The sequence below is a fragment of the Mycteria americana genome, chromosome 3 (genome assembly GCF_035582795.1).
Source record: "Mycteria americana isolate JAX WOST 10 ecotype Jacksonville Zoo and Gardens chromosome 3, USCA_MyAme_1.0, whole genome shotgun sequence".
Taxonomy (NCBI): Eukaryota; Metazoa; Chordata; class Aves; order Ciconiiformes; family Ciconiidae; genus Mycteria; species Mycteria americana.
This window is the reverse complement of record NC_134367.1, coordinates 21,226,147-21,249,869: the sequence shown is the minus strand read 5'-3', so window position 1 is coordinate 21,249,869 and position 23,723 is coordinate 21,226,147. Positions and strand designations below refer to the sequence as shown.

At 37.8% G+C, this 23,723-nt stretch overlaps 1 protein-coding gene across 4 annotated transcripts in view; it reads right to left on the bottom strand.

Annotated features, from left to right (window-relative positions):
• Positions 1 to 23,723, bottom strand: part of MYT1L (myelin transcription factor 1 like) — a 131,306-nt gene that overhangs the window by 75,132 nt on the left and 32,451 nt on the right. For 3 of the 4 annotated variants that reach the window (XM_075497269.1, XM_075497271.1, XM_075497268.1), the window contains exons 5-6: positions 5,067 to 6,038; positions 391 to 525 (exon numbers count right to left, since the gene is read on the bottom strand). In XM_075497269.1, coding sequence (XP_075353384.1) covers positions 391 to 525; positions 5,067 to 6,038 — 1,107 coding nt within the window. Of the gene's footprint in view, positions 1 to 390; positions 526 to 5,060; positions 6,039 to 23,723 lie in introns of all 4 variants that reach the window. The other variant, XM_075497267.1, reaches the window with a different exon arrangement.

Below are 23,723 nucleotides of genomic sequence, written 5' to 3'. Positions count from 1 at the left end.
GACAAAGGAAAGGGGTTGCAAGTTTTTCAAGTACAATTACTCCTGTACGAGACAACAGGGACAGTTGATGTGACATCAGCACGCAGAAGTAAAAGCAGTGCACATCTTCTGGAAACCTTTTTCTCTGTTGACTGAATATATCTATTTAAAAATAACCTAGGATTCTTAAAATCAAAGAATACAGCTTTAAAAGTTGTTCTTTTAGTGTAAAAGTTAGTAGAGAATGGAAATGATGGAATAAAGGAAAAAGTATAACACAGAACAGTTGACTAAGTTGAGACAAACCATACTGAAAAATGAAATTAATTTTTTAAAGAAAAGGTTTAAAAAGCATGCTAGAAAAATCTTTGTAGTTTTATCCCCAGTTTCCATGAAACAATGTGAACTTACTTTCTGGAGGGACCCTATCTTTGTGTGGGCATCCTGACAAACTGCGGTGATGGGGGTAAAGCCCCGTTACATGGCCAGTTCCATCACACCCAGGGGTAGGACATTTGCTCTCTTTCTTTTCTGTTCTTGAGGGATCTATAATTTACAACAAATGTGTCAAGTGAATGATGCTTTTCACATTTCTGTAAGAAGGTTCATTTAATCATGTCATTTACTCTTTGGTAAATGTTCTTATGAAAACTAGAAGGAAAAAAACCCCTTCTACTTCTTAACACAGTTCTGTCACTTTTATCCCGTTATCTTCTTTTCAGACTGCAGGCTCCTATGATCACAGCAATATCCATTCACAGTGATTGGAAAGTGACCTTTTATAGCAAAGCCATACCACTGTCAATCAATGTTCTGCTGGCAAACATCAGCTCAAGGGTGTAATGTCATTTGGAAACTGTTTAGTTGGAGTTTCCCTTCTTTACATTCTTATTTGCCTGATGTATTAAGGTCTGCAAATGTACTGTCATAGAAGTTCAATGTCCTGAGAGTAGCAAACCCAGCTCTTTAGCATAATGATTCAACGATTCAGCACAAATAAATCCCTTTTCCAAGGCTCACTGAGGAGATGACTCTTGTTTTCTTTAAATTCCTTATGAAGAGGTAGAAATTATGTAAATACTCCTTTATCTTCAATAAATTATGGTGGGGTAAACGTTGTAATCAGAATTACTGAAAGCATCACTGGCTGTGTAAATTTGGGCCATTACAAACATGCATATATAATGCTTGAATATTCATACGCTTAAAAGGTTAATGATCTTTTAGAATGTTGTTGGATCTTCTGTCTACAAATCAATGAAAACTCTAAATAGACATTTTTTCAACAAAATAAAGTTTTCTGCCAATAATGTAGTGGAACTGCTGGTGAGATTAATCCTGAACTAGAACTTTCTCACATACTTCATCAGCTTGTTTCCTTTGACAGAACATCTGTAAAATAACATCCCTACTCTTCCAGCCCAGCACATGATACAAATTACATCTTATAATCTTGACCACAGTTGCCAGATTTTGGAGACTAGTGCTTATTTTCATATTAGTATTAAGGGAATAAAATTCAGGATACTTTAACTGCTACCATTTTGGCTCAAGATCAACCAACATCCCCCTTCCATTTTTTTAGTCCATCCTCCTTTCAATACCCAATCTGAGCTATCCTCATTTAAGCATTTTATGCTGCTCTTGTCATTGCTCTGCTTCAGTATTTATGCTTTCGTCTCTGGAAAATAAGATTTTGCTACTTGTTTTCCATTAAGTCTTTCTTACATTAAATTCCATCCCAGCTTCAACAAATGCAACCCTCAGTACAACCAGTGGAAATTTCAGTACTTGCAGAACTTCCCATACAACCCATTTTTTTCAGCATTAATCAATACAATCCAGAGTTCACATTCAGTTGTGGACTTATTTTTCCTTGATTCCCCTCTGGTAGCTTTTTTGTATGTATATAGAGATATACTTTTACATTCCAAGTTCTTCCAAAACACCTTCATTTTAGAAAAATTGTTTAGCTCATTGTAATGACTCTCCATGTCTTAAATTCATTCTTAAATTTTAATATGATATTTAAACTTTGTCTTTTGCAAATGGAATCCCTAATTATGAAAGTTTTATTTTGCTTAACCTGCATGTTGACTGTAGAATACAGTTCTTTGTTTCATGCTCGTTAACGATAAATACACATACAAATCTATCTCCAAAGTGCTATACAGTTATCACAACACTCCTGGAAATACCGTAATCTTATATGTCAGGAAATTGAAACAGAGATCAAGAAGTTAAACCCAAGGCCACAGAAGGAGCAAATGTCAGAGGAGGGATTTGAATTCCTGTCAGATAGGCCTGTGCTGAGACCACTAGAACAGCAAGCCCACAGCTACATACATACACAACTCTAAGCAACTCTTCATGTCAAGTACTTTGGGATGTGTAAAAGTATTAGATAAGTGAATAAGTAATGTAAATGAAATATAAATTATGTAAATATAACAATTTTCAAGGACTGCAAAAAATGTAGATGATTAATAGACCATAATGGCTTTTTAGATACTTTAAACTAGAGGAACTTTAGCTACTCCACATTGTCAGAACTCCAGCGAAGTCAAAGAAGGTATTCTAATTTAGAGCAGCTGAGGATCTGGACACTTACATCCTACGGTGTCAAGCAAATCCTCCTCTGTATTCAAGTTTATGCTATAAAGTTATAGCATGTATCAGATCCTTCAGAGCCTTTATGGTCTAATGAGTCAGAAAAGATGCTGTATACTATTCTTAATGATTTCAAAACTTGCATAAAATTGTACTTGCACAATTTCCCATTGCTTTTAATGGAAGACATTTGACTAAACTTTCCATGACTTTATAGAAAACACTGGATACTCTTTCGTAAATCCTTTTCTGCTAATTGGGAGAAATCTTGCATAGTTTTATTTAGTTCTGTAACCTTTCCTCACTCCTTGCCACAATGGGAGTATTGCCTGAGTGAAGGTTGTCAGAGGACTCAAAAGGTTTTAGAATTCATAAATTTCAGAAGAAAGCCTAAACAGGCTTTAAATGGCAGGGAAAAAATGTTAGTGGTCCCTTAACAGTTGTTTCAGCAATCTCTGAAAGCAGAACTCCTGAAGCCAGGAGGTAGTTCTCACTGCAAACTTGTGTACCCAAAAAGTTTCCCCCTTAACCATATCATACATCTCTGTGAGTATCTCTTCCAGGAGTATTTGGAAGATAATATATGAGTGGAGAACAAATAATATAAGCAATTGTCTTACTTAAAGCTTCCTCTCTCAACAACTACCAGAATGTTTCCTATGTTTCTTAAAGGAAGGAAGGAGTAAGTTTTTCTTTCTTCCTTTATTAAAAAAGCATAGAACGATCCACTCCACAAAGCTTCTTGGTCCAAACTACCACTATATTTAGTCCCTGGCTGGGGTTTGGACCTATTATCAATTCAACCTGCAGCTCCCAAGAGATAGCATGGTTCAAAGAAGCTCTAGAATTTACTGAAATAGGAAGTCCATGGTTTTGTTACTGTCAGAAACTATACAGTCTTTTTTGGAGACCGCAGATCTACATGCATAAATGCTTTCCCAGGCATACATAGACTGGAAGGGCTGGACAACACCAGAGTTAAAAAGCTCTTCAAAAATTAATATTGGTTTGCCATGTTTTCTGTCGTTTTATTAGAGACATATATTCAAAGGGACATGTACCTACAATAGGTCATATGCGAACAACATTTAGCACAACATCCACATGGCTATGCAGTAATACACTAATTAAAGTTGTCTTCCCCAAATACCCAAAATTACTACAGCACTCACTGGACCATATATTGGCGTTTAAAACAAACAAAACTTCACTAAGATACATTGCAGAAGAGTGTGTGACATCAGTAATTTCCATGCTTTTCTAAAAGATTGGTAATTACTTTTCTTTAAGGCTTGTAAAAAAAGATCAAAACTTTTCTTGGACCAAGATGTTGTCTGCCTACCTGAATGTCACAGGCAGATCTTAGGCTATTACTCTTTCAAAACAGGGATTTATAAAAAGGAGAAAAATGCCCACCATCTCAGTTGTAGAAAGGAAACCAAATATTTTTACAACAAATACAAGATGAACCCAGTCCCTGCTTAGCATCTCCCAAGAAATACCACGTCCTCAACTTCCACTAAAGTCAATGGGAATCAGGGGTGTTCAATGAGTCTCAGGAGGTGTTGAACACTTTATACAACACGGCCCTACATGTACAGATGTAGACACGTTGAAGAGGGGTGTGGTAATATAAACACACCATCACCATGATAATCCCATAAATTAAAAGGCATTCTAAAGGTAACCTTTAGTCTGTTCTTTTTTTTTTTCTTTTTTTTTTTTCTTTTATATTGAATTATGGTCAAGGCAGCACCTTAACTGTTTCCACAATGGAATGAAACCAGTGAAGTGGAATGCACATAAGAAAGAAATTGCTATTGATCTCAGCCCAGGCCACACCATGCCTTGCATAGCAAATGGTTTCCATTACCTTACTATCTTAAGATAATTAATGTGCAGTCACTGCCCCTATCTTATGTTATCGGTCATTCTGATACTGTTCAATTTCTATCAGGCAATTCTACATTTTAGATGGAAGAGGCTTCATCAATAACTGTCATTTGGTGATAATTTTATAAATCACGATGCCACCTACCCAATCCAATCTGTAAAATATGCACTTCATAGCTGATTGACTACCTGCTACAGAAACCCCCACTCTCCAATATAGTTTGCAACGTAATTATCTTCATTGTTTTTTAATTATTACTATAAAATATATTAAAAACTTGAGAAAAATCTTTGCCTCTTTCAACATGATCTCTTATTTGTTTTGTTTCCCTGAAAAATTATTTTTTTAATTTCGCCAAATGATATTCACTGAAATACTGTACATATTTCTAACACCGCAGAATGATTTATTTTATAACCACAGCATGATGCTATTTTACAATCATGCCATACTACTACAATTTAAATAAAGTTCCCATTTTGTGGAATTAATAACTTCATTTCAGAATTCTATGCAAAACTTAACACGTTAGCTCACACTTTCTCATGACATAACATACGGTATATAGAAATATTACCTTTACCATAATATGGCTTTTTGACATGGCCGTCACTGGGTTTAGGCTTCCTGTCATCTCCAGAAAGGTGTCTTGGAGACTGTTCCTCAAATGATCTCATATTATCCCTCCTTCCAGCTTCCACTGCCATTTTTTCTCTCATGGCTTTTGCTCTCTCAGTTTCCAAAGCAATTGCTTTCTCAAGCAGGGTTAAGTTACCTTTTGTCATATCAAACACTTCTTCAGACCTATCTGAAGTAATAGAGGTGGTATCATCGTCTCTTTCATGACAACCATCCTCCTTTGCACAGCTAGAAAAAGTCCTAGATCTGGGGCTCAACTGTTCTTCAAGCCTCATTAGGTTCATCATATCAGAGTAATTCCGGTCTGGTGTTCTTCCTTGGAAGTCATCTTCTTGCCTGACATGCTGACGAGTGTTCATGTTTTGCTGTTGATTTCTTTCCTGTGGGTTTGTCTCACTGAGTTTCCTAGCCAGATCAAAACACTGGTTCCTTAAGCACTCCAAACTGCTGAGACACACCTCTTCATCACTCTCCTCCACCATTTTTTCCGTAAGTCCATTGTTCACAGGCTTCCCTAGCATTACAAAGTTCATATTCCTATTATCTTGCTGTGAAGTAGTGTCTGCATAAGTTCTGTCATTAATGTTTTCTGAAAGCACTACACCATGTCCTTGTGCTAATAATTTAAGGGAGTCCACTGTTTCCCTAACAACATCACTGTCTAAGTCTAAACTCAGCTCACTTTTCCGACCAATATTTTCATTTTTGTCACTATCATCTTCCAGACTATTAGATGTATTGCTGTTCATTTCTGATTCTGTCCTGGCTCTGTATGCTGCATCCTCTGCAATTTTGCCAAGATTTAACAATGACTTGGCCACCAGTTCATCGTAATTATCATACTCATCATTATTGTTATCGTCTTTTTCTGTGTCTTGCATTATTCGAGTATTGTGACAATTCATTTGATGGTCTTCTGCATAAAAAAAAGAAACAAAGAAAGAAACAAAGAAAGAAAGAAAAAGGAAAAGAAAAGAAAAAAGTGGCTACAATTGGAACTGTTGTTGCAATCGCATGGACAGAAAACAAACTGCATCTCAAATATTGTTAATCATACAGCAATTCTATAACACTAAGGCCCATGTGAAGTGAATTTCTCTATAGTCCATAAGGCTATTTTGGTTTATTTGCTATTCACATGAATTTCTTTCACAGAACCGGTAAGAAAAAGGCAATCAAAATGCTAATTACTGCTACTGCTAAATATTATGGCATAAATACTTATGTTTCTCCTTTCACTTCTATATTTACAGTTTTATGGGGTTTATTACAATCATATTACTAATATGACATCATTGCCTAGGTTTCCAACATTTCTCACTCCTGTATTTCCTGTAAATACGGGAGAAGGCAAAGGAGTGAGTACTACTGGATTTATTCTCTTACTGATGAACGCCATTCACCAAAAGAGAAAGAATATACACCAAGCAGGAAATTGTCACTTTTTTAACACCATACACACCATTAACACTAGATAACCAATAAATATATGCAAAGATCAAAATGGCATTTTACTTAGTGGATCCACCAGTAGAAATCAAAATCTCTCAGTTTAGCTATGCAAACCGTGGAGAAGTAAGAATTTTAAAAGAGTTGTTACATGAAAGGAAGATAGAAGCAATTATATGCACAATATAAATTTAAGTAAATACGCTAGCCCAAATGATATGGTCATACATGTATGATAGGGCTGTTTGTTAGCTACTGTCCTGTGTATTGTAACACAATGGTGCAGAGTTACCACATTTTACTTAGCTTTGTTTTAGTAACTGTTGAATAATAGAGGGACAGCTTAGTAAGATGGAGCCAATGTGAGGCCCTGAGGGTGAGATTCATCTTACCTAACTTTAGACATGAGCAAGGCAGGCATCTATATCCGAGTAAGTTATTTGACGTTCCCGTCCTTAGTCAGTAAGAGAAGCAGACACTTTAAGGATACAGTCCACCTGACCTGGTTAAGATACCTTCTTGAGAATAAACTTAATAACTACTAGAAGTGCCTGTTTCTCTTCATTGACAACAAAGGGACTCAGATTAGATGCCTACCTTAAAGATATCCATATTTGGCCAGATGAATATCATCCAGAGAGCATTTTCTGATATCTCATGTTCACTCAGAGGCTATGTCATTCTTAGACCCATTCTTAAAACACATATACATTCATCATTATTTACTAATGAACGTCTCATAAATTATATTTTGATAATCAGCTACTCAAACAATATTTAAATATTTTGCATCACAACTGGAAAAGAAAGTTCCTAAATCTGTCATTACATTGATATGATAGGCCAGTTTTTCAGCTGGTGCAAATTGAAAGAAACCAGTAGAGCTAGGACAATTAACACCTGCTCAAGAGCTAGTCCTTCAACTGATAGCATCTTTTCAGCTCAGATGTATTTTCAACACTGGTACACCTAAATACGTAGCATTTTCTAAAGTGTGACTTTTATGTTTTGGGTTAAACAAACCAAAGTGGGAAATTTCAGGTAGTAGGTGGCTTTTACACTAACATTTTGATGATAGGAAATAATTTTTGATAAAAATAATTTTTATGTCAGTGGACAAGATAATAAATCAGAGTTTTAAATACAAAGCTCAACAGCACAATACTTAATATTTCAGCTACAAGATAGTATTCCTTCTACACAGTGGTTAGGGATCCTGGGATGATAGTAGGCTGTAGTTAAGCAGCAGAACTGGTAGATGACTAGGCTACATCTAGGGAAAAAAATGCTCGAAAGGTAAAATATTATATAATATATATTATCTACTTGAATACAGTGGGAAGATAATTAATAGAGAAGGATGTATGGTATTTTTACAAGACAAGATATTCCAAGTCAATAGTGGGTTACCTATTTATCATCAAAGGTGGTTTTATTTTAGTTGCTGTTGTTCTCAAGATAATGATAATTCATATTTACGCTTCAGTCCCTCAAAATTAAGCATATCAGAGTATAAGATTTTCAGTGTAAAGGTAAGGGATGCCACTTACACTTCCTATTTGAAAAACTTCCATCTTGAATGACTGCATAGAAGTAGGCAGTTAAGGATTACTGGATAATTAGTTTGTGTTATTTGAAAAGCAAATGTTTTAACACACTAATAATAATTTTCTAAAGTGAAATGTACAAACAAATCCCACATTAATTTATATATTAAGGATAAAACCTGATGCCAAGAAGACTGTTCAGTAGAAACTGCTGCTTTTGTGGGGTGCTTCTTGTAACTATGTCTGATGGGCAGTCAGATGTACCAGAAGGAACATCAAAGTAATTAAAGAAGCAGTGAGCTATAGCTCCAAAATTGCCAGTGTCTTCAAGTTTAGGATAAGATATCTACAAACACTGGTGAAATCAGTCCAAATCTAGCTCTAACAGGATACTGAAATAAAGAGTGGGGAAAAAAACATATTTTCTCAAGCCATCCAGAGAACTGTTCAGGTACACAGTGACTATTCTAGGCCAACTTTTGAAATGTGAAAAGTTTCAGGGTTTGTTTTTTTTAAAAAGGGGGTTTGTGTTTGTTTTTACATGAATGAAAGTCATGTAAATGATCACCAATGGGAGGAATATGTTATACTTTGCCTCCACAACAGTGAAAAGTCAAAATATGAATCACGTACTGTATGAGTGAAGACATGTAAATTCCTTTTGAGTAGGTGAAGCTGGGTGAAAGCTGTAACTATAATATTTTTTATTCTGTTTGTTTGGTTATATCCTTTTCAGTTCTCCTGCCCGTTCAATCCTAAAAAGAAGAAGAAAAAAAGGTGGTGGAGGAGAAGAAAGTGTAAAGCATGAATCCTGGATGAGAAGGCAGGAAAACAAAATGTTTTAATCAAGTTTCATTCCTCCTCTTCTAATTTTTGGCCTTTTCTTGCATATACTTTCTTTAACAACTATTTTGCTCACGTTTCTTATCTCCATGCAGAGGTTCATTTTACTGAAAAGGATATTTATGTATACTATGTCATCTCCTCAACAACAGTCTGTTGGATGCTGAGCCTGCTCTAATGGAGCACCTGTGTCATCTGTTTATTAAACTGAAATTTTAAGTACTGAATTAGTTTGTGTATTAGTTAAGGGTCTTCTGGAAACTATGTTAGCCTAGCAGCTCTACGTGAACCTATGTGCCTTTTCTTTGATTCACCTCTGTAAAATCTAATCTTGCTTTCATTTCACATTTCTGTGATTTCTAAGATTTAACCTTTCACTTGGTAACTACCTTTACACTGTGCTGTTTAATGGCTGTTTGTTAAATGACTGCAAAGCATATAGGACTAAAACACCTACTCTACCCCTTACATAAGTTTTGTAACCACTGACCCAAATTGCAGTTTTTCATTTGGCAAAGAGGCTGAGTTTGTCTCAAAAAGGCACAAGTTAGCCAGTTTAGGTGAAAAGCAGACAAAATTATCATATATCCTTTTTCTGTTAGCTTTAGGGTTGCATGAACAAGGAATATGTAACACAGTTTAAAAAGAATATCAGATTATTTTAGCCCTCATCTGCACAATACAATGACAATTTAGGTATTCTTGATAGCAAAATTTGTTCTTTTTAACTCCCAGCAGATATAACAAATGACAGGAGGGAAATTATAGTGAAGAGCATGTGGAATAGCTATAAAGAGCTGGAAGCCTTTAGCCATCTCAATGGAAGTGTACTCTTGTATTGCGCTAAAAAAAGTGAATAATTTGATTTCTTATTGCACCTTTCATCCAAGGATCTCAAAGCACTTTACAAACATTCTTTTTAAAAGCCTCACAACACCCCTGTGAGGTAGGTATTTTAACCCCATTTTACAGATGGGAAATTGAGACACAGAAAAGTTGAGTGACTCTTTCCATGTCATACCAGAAGTCACTGGAGAATAAAGACTACAGCCTCTATGTCCTTGATTGTTTCCTCCCTTTGTTCCTACCACATCCATATTTAAACAATTTTTTGGCAGAAGAAATGGCTTGCTGTTTTTAGCATAGGGAGTCATGCAAAACCGCACCTTCTTTTTGAAAAGGAAAATATACAGCATTTAGTTTGAGAGATTCTGCAGAGAGAGGCAATGATACTTCAGTAATAACAGCTACATTCCTACCAAAGGCCAAAGATTTCAGAAACAAGACTTTCCAAACCTGTGGTCCGTGTATCAAATTACTCACTTTCTCCCAAGCATGGGAAAACATGATGGCTAACAAGCTGAACCTGTATGTGGTCATACAGGCTTCCTGCCCAGATGGATGGTTTCATTATCCAGGCAGCACTGCCTGTTTTAAAACACTTCACTGCTCTTGCTACTGCCACTTGTCAGTTCCTAAGTGCTCAGCATATGATACTACTGCTTCACCATTTTTCTCCCTCTAAGCTGTACAGTGAGGTGCATGCGTACACCTCCACATTACAGTCTATGATAGCCGGCCTATGAGAAATATTTAGCAAGACAATGTTGGCAGAAATGAATCCCAAATCTTGAAAGTTACAGCATCATATGGGATGGGGGGTTGTTTGTACATTGCCTTCTCCTCTGGGAAAATCTTATGAGTAAGTAGACTGAAGAGGTGGAAAACTTAGTGAGCTCTCAACAACTTCACTCCACACTGAAGAAATACATACATGTAACCCTCCAAGTTTCTAAAAGTCTGAACAATCCTGTTGACATGGGAATTGGAGTAGAGCCCAAGCCTTTGAATATGCCTCTTTCAGGGATGCACTGAACACTGCAGTTGACCATGTGCAATTTTTTTCTTCTGCAAAAGTTCCTGAAGTTCTTTTACACTATTAGTACTTTACGTAAAGACCCAAGCAAGTTGTTTTTACAGTAGTTCATTCTTTTATGGACCTTATATTACCTAATGAAAGTCAAAAGAAAAAGATAACTGTTCACTTGTTTACTTGATGCACTCTACTTATTCCATTGTATGAAATTTTTTTTCACTCCTCCCCCTCAGCCTGCTACACCTACTTATAACAGTTATAATACTGGGATTTACTGTTTAGACTTTCTTACAATTATTATAGTATTTAACTAATAACCAATGCTCAAAGTAAAGTAAATGAAGAGTAGAAGTCATTAAGCATGGCAAGGAAGGTCTGAGCTAAAGAACACAGCACATCACAGTAGGATTCAGTATTATAAAGTAGGAGTGAGGACCACAGAGCAAGCCCATACAGACTTTTAAATATTGTACATAATTTGCTGGCTTCCAGTGTCTTTTCTTCCTTTTTTTTTTCTGTTACATTTTGATCTTTTCATTTTCTATGGGTTCCACTTTTTATCTGGTTTTGCTCACTGGAAAATTAAGTACTACTTTTTTTTCTTTTTTTTTTCCCCCTAAGGACTAAAAGGGAACCTCACAGATCTGAATTGCTTTCCTGTTGTGGAGTGATTACTGACATACAAAAGCATTCCTTGTTTTTTCTTCTTTTCGCTATTAAAATACATTTTAAATAGAAACAATGAATATTAATAAATTATTTTGGCATAGCAGCATTTTTGAAGATTTAGTTTTCTGTACAAATCAGTGTATTCTCATCAGTGCACAGGTGTTTGTATATAATCAATGCCCTGAAATACTCTTTTTTCTTTGCTTATGCCATCCTTATGACCTGTTATTATGCCTCTGCCTATGTCAGACCTGCATGAATAGCATCCTAATCTACAAATATTCACATAAAGTATTGGTAGAATATAGATGTTCTTACTTGGGTTATTCTTATTTATATCATAGAATCAGGCAGGAATTTAGATAAAGAGAGAGAGCATCAGATAATCCAGAAGAATGGGGATGCAACATATTTTTAAAAATGATGTTATTTGTTATTCATATATGTTTACCCACACTAAGTCCCTATGAGCTACCTGTATCAGTACAGTTTTGGAAAAGGATCTGAAAATATCTGACAGCTCCTCTGGCAAGATCATGACTGTGGTAATTTTGCTTCAAGTGACAGACTGCAACAGCTTCTTAAAAATTATCTAGGTTCTGACTCAAGCCGATATGCTCTGTTTAAGATCTTGTCTTTTCACCACACGGTGCTGCTTGCCTTTCTTTGATCTTAGAGCATCTTACATACCATCTTACATTGCACTGGTGCCATGGAATCATGGAGTAGCTGAGGTTGGAAGGGACCTCTGGAGGCTATCTGTCCAACCCTTGCTCAAAAAAAAGGGCCAGTTTAGAGCACATTCTCAGGGCCCTGTCCTGTTAGTCCAGTTTTGAGTGTCGTCCAGGATGGAGATACCACAGCATCTTTGGGAAATCTGTTCCAGCGTTTGACCACCCTCATGGTGAAAAGTTCCTTCCTTATTTCTAAGCAGAATTTCTTTTGTTGCAACTTGTGTCTGTTGCCTCTTATCCTGTCACTGCACACCTCCATTTTCTCTCTACGCTCCACATAACAGGATGCCATCCAGAGGGACCTGGACAAGCTGGAGAAGTAGGCCCATGTGAACCTCATGACGTTCAATAAGGCCAAGTGCAAAGTCCTGCAGTTGGGTCGGGCAACCCCCAGTATCAATACAGGCTGGGGGATGAAGGGATTCAGAGCAGCCCTGCAGAGAAGGACTTGGGGGTACTGGTGGATGACAAATTGGACATGAGCCGGCAATGTGCGCTCACAGCCCAGAAAGCCAACTGTATCCTGGGCTGCATCAAAAGAAGTGTGGCCAGCAGGTCGAGGGAGGTGATTCTGCCCCTCTACTCTGCTCTTGTGAGACCCCACCTGGAGTACTCCATCCAGCTCTGGAGTCCTCAGCACAGGAAAGACATGGACCTGTTGGAGTGGGTCCAGACGAGGGCCACAAAAATGATCAGAGGTATGGAACACCTCTCCTGTGAAGAAAGGTGTGAGAGTTGGGGTTGTTCAGCCTGGAGAAGAGAAGGCTCTGGGGAGACCTTATTGAGGCCTTTCAGTACTTAAAGGGGGCCTATAAGAAAGATGGGGACAAACTTTTTAGCAGGGCCTGTTGCGATAGGACAAGAAATAATGGGTTTAAACTAAAAGAGGGTAGATTTATACTAGATATAAGGGAGAAATTTTTTAAGATGAGGGTGGTGAAACACTGGAACAGGTTGCCCAGGGAGGTGGTAGATGCCCTGTCCCTGGAAGTGTTCAAGGTCAGGTTGGACGGGGCTCTGAGCAACCTGATCTAGTGGAAGATGTCCCTGCTTATTGCAGGGGGCTTGGACTAGATGACTTTTAAAGGTCCTTTCCAACCCAAACTATTCTATGATTCTATAATTCTATAAGCAGCTGAAGACAAGAACAAGATCTCCCCTTAGCCTTCTCCTCCTCACAGTGAACAAACCCTTTTTTCTCAGTATTTCTTTGTACATCATGTGCTCCAGTTCTTTAATCATCTTGCTTGTTCACCACTGGACTCCAGTATTTCAATGCTTTCTTGTTCTGAAGAGCCCAAAACTGGATCTAGTGCTCCACATACAATAGTGCAAGTGCTGAATAAAGGGGAATAATCATTTCCCGCAGTCTTCTGGTTACAATCTCCACCTTTTCATCCTGACAGCCAAACATTATTTCCAAAAAGTCAACAGGCAATGAATATGCTGGGGTTTTTTTTTTTCCACCTCAGAGCAGAAAATACTTTTCAGTTAGTTAAAGGCATCCCTTTAAGTAGATAAGGTCCTGGTTGGTATGAAGTCTGCTTGTTCGGTTTGCAGTATCTGCAATATTTGGTATGAAGGCATATGTTTAGGTTTGAGAAGGAACTTGCTGAGAATATCTGTGATCAGAAGTGGATATGCTGGATTTGCAAGGGCAGTACAATCTAGCCAGTTATCCCCATCTGGTCCATGCTTCGAGAATCAGGTTCAGGCAGCCCTTAACTGTTTTAACCTGACTTCTGTCTCGGCAGATAATGAGACAGCTTTAGCTGATGACTGGTATTCATTTCATCCTACTTTTTCTCCCCAGGAAGTCTATATGAGGGAGGGGAGATATTCTGTCTCATAGCCTTATAATGGAGTATGGCAGCTTCTTGCTTTCTCTCAGGTTTCCACAGCTCAGCAGGGCAGCAGGCAATGAGGAAGCCAAAGCTATTCTCCAAATACTGAGATACAGCAAGAAGACAGCAGGGGAGCAGAGGACCAGCTGCACCTATGGGAGAACACCCACTCAGACAGCTCGATATGGAACTTCTCATGGGGCTACTCCAAAGGCTGCTTAGGAGACAGTGACCCCTACCTATACCCCTCTCCATGATCATTGCTTTGCAAAGGATGCAGCCTGAAGAACACATTTTCAGTTCATAAACTAACATTTTCTTTCTCACATACAAATCTCTGAGAAAGACAGGTTGGAAACTGTTACTATAGGGATACATAATCTCTTTTCACTCGTTTTGTTTCAGTTCAGATCTCTGACTCAATGCAGATGTCCACATTGAACATGTCTCCATATGAACTAGACATCTAGACTCCATTTATAGGCAGTGGACAAAAACATGCATCCAGGGATGCGATTTATCTCATCCTAAACTAGGTATCTAAAGTAGATTGGCTGAATTATTCCCTAAAAGTGACTATTTCTCTTGATCGGTTATAAATGAAATTGATGGGATGAATCCTATCCCAACTGCTTTTACTCAGAACTTTCAAATTGCTCCTTGCTGAAATTCAACAATACCTTTAGTATGACACAGTAGGAATTGCAGGGAGGAAGGAATGAAGGAGCTACCCCAAAAGGAGGTATCTTTAGGTCGCAGACAGAGACAAAGTTATATAGGGAAAGGCTGGTGTGGATGGGGTATGGATGCTTTGGATGGGATAGATGCTTGTGATTGCATGAATTACATGGAGAGAGTTATATCTTATTGGAGGAGTTTGATCTCCATTATAAATTTAACTGCTTATTTTTAGTTGTGTTTGATTATCAAAGGAAGCCTGTTTGTGCTTTGATGACAATCTGACCTGACTGGCAGAGGGGACAGAGGCACACATCACTACTGTTCTAGAACATGAGAGACCTGCTAAATACAATATCCTTGAAATTTCTTCTTCCTGTCTCTCTTTCTATTCCCTCAATGAGTTCAGTGCCAAAGGATCTGGAAGGACAAAGACTTCTATGTGCACGAGTGCCAGACCTTACTTCATTTGAAATGTAAAGCTTTTCATTAGGGAGTTTGTTCCTTTTTTCCTTATCCCCTCATCCAGCTTCTTCATCTACATTTCCCTCATTCTCCATCTTTTTGTGACAGGGAAGGCTGAGTAATACTCCACAGAATAAGGAGAAAGTAAATACAAAGTGTGCTTTGCCTCTTTGGTTACAGACATTCTAGTATAAACTAATTAGGGACGGAACACCAGAGCAAGAAGTGGCATGTGATTATTCATACTGCTAAACTCTTAGTGAAGCCCTGGCATGACTTTGACTTGACTTAGCATCCTTCCAGCAATGTCCGGGCACCGTGCAGAGGTGCCGGCTAGGGACCATTCCCAAGAAGGAGTTTGAATGTGGTGATCCTATTTTGGAAGGTAAAAGCTTAGCTGTGTGCACTCAAGTCATGCAACCATTGAACTCAGCATTAAATGAGTGGACTATGATCTGTTTTATTCATTCACATAGAGGTAGTCTTTTATTATTGTGATTGAAGAGACGGGGACCAAGGCAGGAGAATCTGTAAGTTGGGATTGATGGAAAGCACACTGTTAACCGTAGCTTCAGAAGGAACGAGTAAGGCAAATGGGAACCTATTCTTTTAACCATGCTACTCCAGTCAGTCAAGAACACACATACAGTCGACCTACAAAACCAGAAAATGGTGACTCAATGGTGCAGCTAGCTCTTAGCTAGCTACAAAGCCTCTTTATTATCTTCTGTTTATTTGCCATCTATATTACGTGTACAAATGGCCTATGAGATTGGAAATGTCTAAGAAAGAGATTAGAGTACCAGAGACCTGTCAAATGCAGGAAATGTGTGATATGGTAACAGATCTAAAAAACCTTTTTCTGTCCCTACTGCATCTGCAAAGATATTTCCAGTAAGGCTGTTCCAACTACCTGTCCACCTAAAGAACACACACTGCCACCATTTTAGAAATTGTCAGCTCCTCCTTTCTATGAGGGATTTCCCACTGCTGTTCAGATCTGTACTGGAATATCTATCCTGATTATGAAAGTTTGTGTCTCATAAAAAGAAAACTTTTGCTGGACAAATGTAACCACCTACATATTTACATATAATTGTATGTATTTCCAACTAAAGATATACCTGCCAGCATATATCTTATATACAGCGATGACAGTGGCTTTGCAGCCAGCCTCACAGCGCCTAAATTGACTAGAGCAGCACAATCTCAGTGCATGACATCTCTGCTGAAATTCTTACTCCAACTGGCTCACAGAAACAACAAACTACAGAGTGGATCAATCAAATAACCACAAGAGCCAGTTTTCCAAGATACACGCACACACGCACGTAGATACAGAGATAATGTACACTGTACAAAATTAAAACCTGAGTCTGAGTCTGGTCTCAGGGTAGTTCAGCTCAGAACTTGTTTTGCTGGAGTTCACTGGTAAAAGTAATGTACATGAGAGAAAGTCAATACCTCTACTTCTACTGAAATCATTTTTGTTTTTATTTTTTTCTTCAAGTATTCATCAGGTGATTCATACGGAAATCACCCTAACATATTGTTCACTTCCAAATGCACTTTGTATTATTATTTTTAGGCTCTAGTCTCATTAACAGATTTCTGCACACTGAAGTATCTGAGCTACTTAAGAGTCAAAGGAATTAACCTATCCAACATGAACTTTTCCCCTCTGTCTCTTTGTATCTGGTGCTGTATTATGTTTTATGACTTCAAAATGAATTTATTAAATGGAACTGTGTCAAATCCTTTCTTAAAGCTCAGATAAACTGTGTACATTATTTCCACACTGCCTATCTTCTCACTGATGTGCAATTTGCAGATTTCAAGCAAAACATGTTTGCCAAAGGACCATTATTCTTTCTTTTATGAATACATTGCTATTACTTTTAGTTATGCATTTCTAAATAGTAAGTAATTTTGGCTTATCACTTTGTATCTTCTCCACAGATCAAGTCAAGTTTAATAATCCTGGTTTTCCATATTATAAAAAGTCTCCGAGAGTCAACACTTATCGGTTGGGTTTTTAAAAGTGCTCTGCATCTGTCTAGTTCTGATTCTACTAATGACAATGATATAGAATAGAATAGACTATTTCAGTTGGAAGGCACCTACAACGATCATCTAGTCCAACTGCCTGACCACTTCAGGGCTGACCAAAAGTTAAAGCATGTTATTAAGGGCATTGTCCAAATGCCTCTTAAACACTGACAGGCTTGGGGCATCGACCACCTCTCTAGGAAGCCTGTTCTAGTGTTTGACCAGCCTCTTGGTAAAGAAATACGTCCTAATGTCCAGTCTAAACCTCCCCTGATGCAGCTTTGAACCATTCCCACACGTCGTATCACTGGATATCATGGAGAAGAGATTAGCAACTCCTTCCCCACTTTCCTTCCTCAGGAAGCTGAAGAGAGCAATGAGGTTGCCCCTCAGCCTCCTTTTCTCCAAACTAGACAAGCCCAGAGTTCTTAGCCACTCCTCATAAGACATTCCTTCCAGCCCTTAAAAATATATAAATATTTTTATAATTATTTTAATGATATAAACATAAAAATCCATCAGTATAGTATAAAGACACAGTAAGTTACATCACATCATGAACTGGAGGAAAATACTCACATATTACAGAGGGGAAAATATAACAGCAGAAAAGAACTGCACAGTGCTGCATCACCTGTGGTGTGGGTATTTTGTCTAGCTCTGATTCGGTATATACAGGCATATATAGCTGTATATATACAGCTATATACAGGTATATATACAGCTATACTGTAAAACTGCCCTTCTTTCTTAAAGACTTTTTATTGCTCCTTCAAAGATTCTGCATAATGCAGATTCTAGACTGCAGCTTTCATGTCTTTGTCATGTCCTGCTGTCCCAGGAAGGAATCCTAACAGCACATTTCACTTGCTTTCTGCAGTACTCCCATGCTGACCTCCTAATAATTTCTTTATGTCTTTCTGCATTCTCTTTTATTTCCTGCATAAGTCCTGTACTCCCTTCTACACTTGGAACTTCTTCTTCCCATTTCTGTATCAGAAGACCCTCCAGCCATTGAATCAAATTCGTTCTTGAAATCATACTTATCTTTAATGGGCATTTCAACACAAATCACTTAAAAAAAATCTCATGAATAGCAGTAGCAATTTCTACATCACTTTCCGATTGGACTTCTCATATGGCATGTTGTATGGAAAGGAACAGTCACATTTCTATTTCTCTGGTGATACAACTACACCTGTGCTCATTTGTGGCTTAGACCTGGGAGACATCTAAACTCTAACACTGATCAACTGTTCAAGGGTCTGTTCTCTGTGTACCAAAATAGCTCCAGCCTTAAGAAGCTCTCCACCTATCTGCCATTTAAACCTTAAAGGATTCTATGCACTGGGTGTTTTCATACATAAGATCCCAGAAAGACCCAATCCAATAGGTAAGCTCTAATACACACCTGAATGAAAAAGGCTTCCCATAAACTGTTGCTTTGACTGCCTTGCTTTAATTTGTAGCCAAAGGAAGAACTGCCTGTTTCACCCTTCATTTCCCCTGCTCACCCCTGCCTGCCCATCCCCCAGGTAAAATACCTTGTTTAGTAGGTCACTTGCTAAAGAATTGGAAGATTAAGAGTAAAAGCTCTCCCAGTTTGAGTGGATTCAATACCACATCTCCCAAAAAAGTTTGCTAGTCACCACAATAAAAGCTAGACTGGACGCAAGCTCCACTAGGAAGCAGAAAACACAAGAGTAGCATAAGACCTATACATTTTTTTTCATGCTATTTGGGTCATGCAAAAATATACTGTCTTTATTGTACATATCATACAAGGGCACTTGTCTAAAAGAGAGAAATGTAGTGTCTGATCCTTGCTCCCAGGACTGATGTTGTAACCTAATATTAAGCAGTCAACTCATAAGATGGATAGAGTGTCCTTGGAGCAAACACAGGAACCCAGCATGTCCTGCTTTCCCAGAAGAATGACCCTCTCTGGTCTACTGCAGTTCTTGAATTTTTTTTCTAGGGTGTGACAGAGCTTCAGCAGAATGTGTAAGAGCATTGCTTATGCAAAGCAGTCTCCAGTCTAGCCGCTAACATTCTGTGTTGGGGAAGACGGAAATGTGGCATTGAACTCCTGCATCACCTCTCACACTCAACTTCGGCACCTGAGTTACAGATAGAGGCAGAATTTCCATTTCATTCTATTCTGAAACATTTATCTCACTCCGTCAGATGTAGGAGGATCCTTGGCTCCCAAGAATCTATTCATTTAAAAGTTGCCCTTTCTGGCTATATTTTCAGAGAAGGACTGCTCCACAGACTGCTCTCACTAGATCATAAACAAACTCTAATATAAACATTAGTATACTTTTTATAAGTCCAACTTCAGCCCTATTCCTAACAGTCTGGTAATAATTATCTGTCATTCTGTATTTCTACTGTTACTTTTTAAAATATATTTTATGCTTAATGATCTGAGGGCAAAGGTTTATTCAACATATTGCAGTGGAAAAAACTTTTAACTTTCCGTTGGATGCCAGCATTTAAAGTTGAATGATATTTTAATTATTGCAGATGATAAAAAGACAGTTAAGGGTTATTCTGTAAAGGCTTCATTCCAGTGCTTTACAGGGTGTCCAAGAAATTGTTTAGCAGATGCATCTTGTTTATATAGAACTTCTATGATAAGTTTGGGAAGTTGGTAAAACAATATATTTGATACAATAGAAACCAGAAGAAAAGCAGTGGTATAGCATGCCTTAAAAATGTATATGATAAGTAAGAAATCTCACCACATATGCTTTGGAAAATGTAAAGACATAACCCTAGCCCGACATGGGCCTGTGCAGCTTTGCAAACACTCCTGTGTTAGGTGACTGGAGCTATTCATGCCACACAGACCTTTCCCTTGTTACCATCAGTAATCCAAGTCTATGGAATACAAGGAAGAAAATGCCTTCTTGCTTTGTTCATTTTTGTAATTGTAAATTCAGCTCTTCTGTGGAGTTCCTTTAGTGTCATGGCAAGACTATTACTTACTCTTGCTATTAATAGTATAGCCTGCAAAATTAAGCTTTTGGGATGACAGAACTATCAGATTCATGAGTTCACCTAATAAACGCCCATTAAGTCTTGAGTTGTCAATCCTGTTAACTGGCAAAACTTTCTCCTACAGAGCCACCACAAATTTTTGCTAAAACAGTAATATTTACCGCACAGAGCATATAATATCTGCCATGGATACCTTGGAAAAAGACTGTGGTGTTATGGATACCTGACATGCCTAACGTTAGTGACTTACTATTTTCAGTACTTTCTGCATGAAGCCTTTATGTGTCAAATAATTCTGAGGATTTCATCAACAGTGACTAAAACCAGCTTGAGTCCATACCCACATCAGTGGCCTTTCCTAATTACTATTTAATGTCCTTTACCAAACTCCTTGAGGTGGTTTCTTTCCTAGCGTTAGTCCTCTTTGTCTTCTGCTAAATGACTTGGCCTTCCTTGCTGTCCAGCTCACTAATTTTAGCTCCCACAGTTTGCTCTCAAAAAATATCTTTAAAATACATTAATTAACAGAAGGGAAAGTATCTCTTACGGTATAAAAGGACTATGTCATATACAGGTGACAAAAGAACAAAACTGAATTGTTCTGAGACCTGTAAAATGAGGAGGAAATGCTTCCATAATAAAAAGTATTCAGGATTACATATATATGTTCATTATACATCAATGCTTTTGTTTCAAAAGAATGCTTTGTTAGTGTTGTTGTTTATATATTTCGGTTAAACAAAATTTCTGTGACTTGAGGCATTTGCCAGGACTGCAGATTTGATTCATGAGAATAGATATGGATAAGAAGAAATGATCAATCCAGTCTGGAATTTTATTTCATTTTATTATCTCCTGGAAGAACTGTAATAGTGGAAAATTAACTCCTACAGCTACCTAATAAGGTTCTCTGCTTTTCAGGGTGAAAAGCTGCCATTTGTATTCACTCTTTTAGGACAAATATTGTAAGCCTGGTGGGAACTGTGAATGAATAGGGTGATCAAAATTTGTCCTTTTAGAGTTAGAGCTGCACTCTAAACACAAGAGGGAAAAGTAGGAACCTCTAACACTGACCAAGCAAAACTTATTTTTGAGAGTCATTACATCTGTGGCATCAGGAAGGATTCATACAGAGTCTGTGATCTCTGTGTAAGCTGCAGTACAGTGTGGACAATGCAATCTTTGAAGCAGTTCTGTGAAAGGCAAAGGAATTCAAAGAGAGAACATGAAGAGTTCAGTTTTGCACAACCTGTGAATGTTTCCAAAAGTACCATATCCCAGAGGTGAGACTTTCTACAACAACATCAGGACATTATGTTTGCAAATATAGATGCAAAGAGCTGCTATATAATTGAGTTCACTATTGGTTCTTTAAAGCACTATAACACATAATCAACCAGCTTCTTGGCACAGTTGTACCAAAAACAGGAGGTCATTGGTAATGAACTGGTTACAGAGAATTTGAGCAAGAACAGGAATACAGTTCTAAGGCTACAGCACTTTTGCTCTGAATTTCTTCTCCAATCCATCTTTTTCCAGGAAGACTTAATTTTACTATATGATCTTGCCAGACAACAAATGAAAGAGGCAAAATCAAGATCCACTCAGCATTTACCTGCAGATGGAAGGATGCAATGGAAACACAGAAAAGGCAACCTCTATGCAGCCTCTTCTTGAGGATTGCAATCTGCGAGAATCCAAAGCAGCACTGCTGAGACATATGGTTCCTTTCCAGACCTACTGCTCTGGCAAGACTAGAGAAAGGTTCGGTCACACATAAGCCCTGAAACAATTTGACATTACAATGGGCCCAACATCTCATGTTCAGCTAACACTGAAGGAAAAGGTTAGTGAATTAAAAATACAAGCAAGCAACCCCATGCCATGTAAAATAGATTCAGGATGAAGCATCATTAAAATCAGATGCAGTGCTGAATATGTTCCGTGATGCTCTTACTAAGGCCTCCAGTTCAGACCCTGAACTCCTTGTCCTCTACAGAATTTCTGCTTACATCAACAAAAGTTGTGTATGGCAGAGATCTATAATCTGTCTCATCAAAGGTGAGGAATTTCTTTACACTGCATAAAGCTATAATTGAATCATTTGCTCTTGAAGGATCAGATATTTCACATTATCATTTAAGGCCTTTTATTTGTAGGAAAGGAGATAAATATGCAAACCTCTGCATCGGAAGAATACTTAAATACATTCCTAACTTTAAACATGGAAGTTAAAGTGAAGAGGGCTACTAACTGCTTAAAGTTACATGTAAGTTTCTAGACACAGCCTGGAAGGTTTACTGAGCTTCTGAGCTAAACACTCACATAGAAGGAAGCCTTTAAAGTAGTTCTTCGAGGGGAGGAAAAGTTAGGTATGACACGTGCAACACCACCTCACATAAATGTAACTCTATTGACATAAAGTTATTCTTGATTTGTCCTGATGTAAACAAGCTCAGTATCAGGCCCAATCTCACTTCAGAGAATTCAGAAATAATGTTTAAATAATGCTCTTAACAATTTATACTGTCTATGAGCAGCAAACAGTAAACACCTTGAGCATGGAATACAGCAGCAAGCAAAAGTTTACTGAACTAACACCACAGTCATGTTTCAGCAATCCACCAACCAACCAGCCACAAACACGTAACAACTGTAATAAATAGATCTGAACTTTTTCCATGAGAACTAGAGGTATCCAGAGGGTATTTACTGGCTAGCTGTTTCCCCACCCTACTCCACAACCTTGAGGTTTCCAGTTCTGAACTACTTGTTCCAAATCTTTTAGTCGCATTACTTCCAACAAAAAATTTCAGAGAAAATGTTTAGACTGAATGTCTTTATATGAAATAATATAAACAGCTAAACAGAAGAACATGTTGCAATCCATGCTTGCATCTTCAATGAAGAAAGAAGGTATCAATAAACGTTCTTATGCTGTGGCTTGACCCAACCACTCCCAGGCTTGTGCACTTCATAACCAGACCAGAAAGGCAACTTTAACTTCTTATACAGAGGAAACCAACACAATTGCCAGGATAAACATCTTCCAGCTGCAACTCTATTTATTTTTTTCTGTTCTTCATATTGTTATTGGTGAGATACCTTAAGCACGGGGTATCTTCTTTTATGAAGGAGGTGAAACAATACAGCAATAGAGTTTATTAGCAAAGGGTTAAGATCTGCTTCGCCTTGTGAAACTGTGGGGTATTTATTTAGTCTTCTTTGGCCCTGGAAAATGCACTTCTTTCCACATACATTGTCCTAAGCCATGAAATTATGCTTTCTGGCCTCTTAATTTAAAGCTGTAATTTTCTTCTATTAGGTGTTTTGCCTGTAAGGTACACGTGAGTCTAGCTCTCTGCTCTGATTAATACTGAACACCTACTGTGTTCACCAAATAGATGACCACTTTCCTGCTAATAGTTTAAATAAATGAAT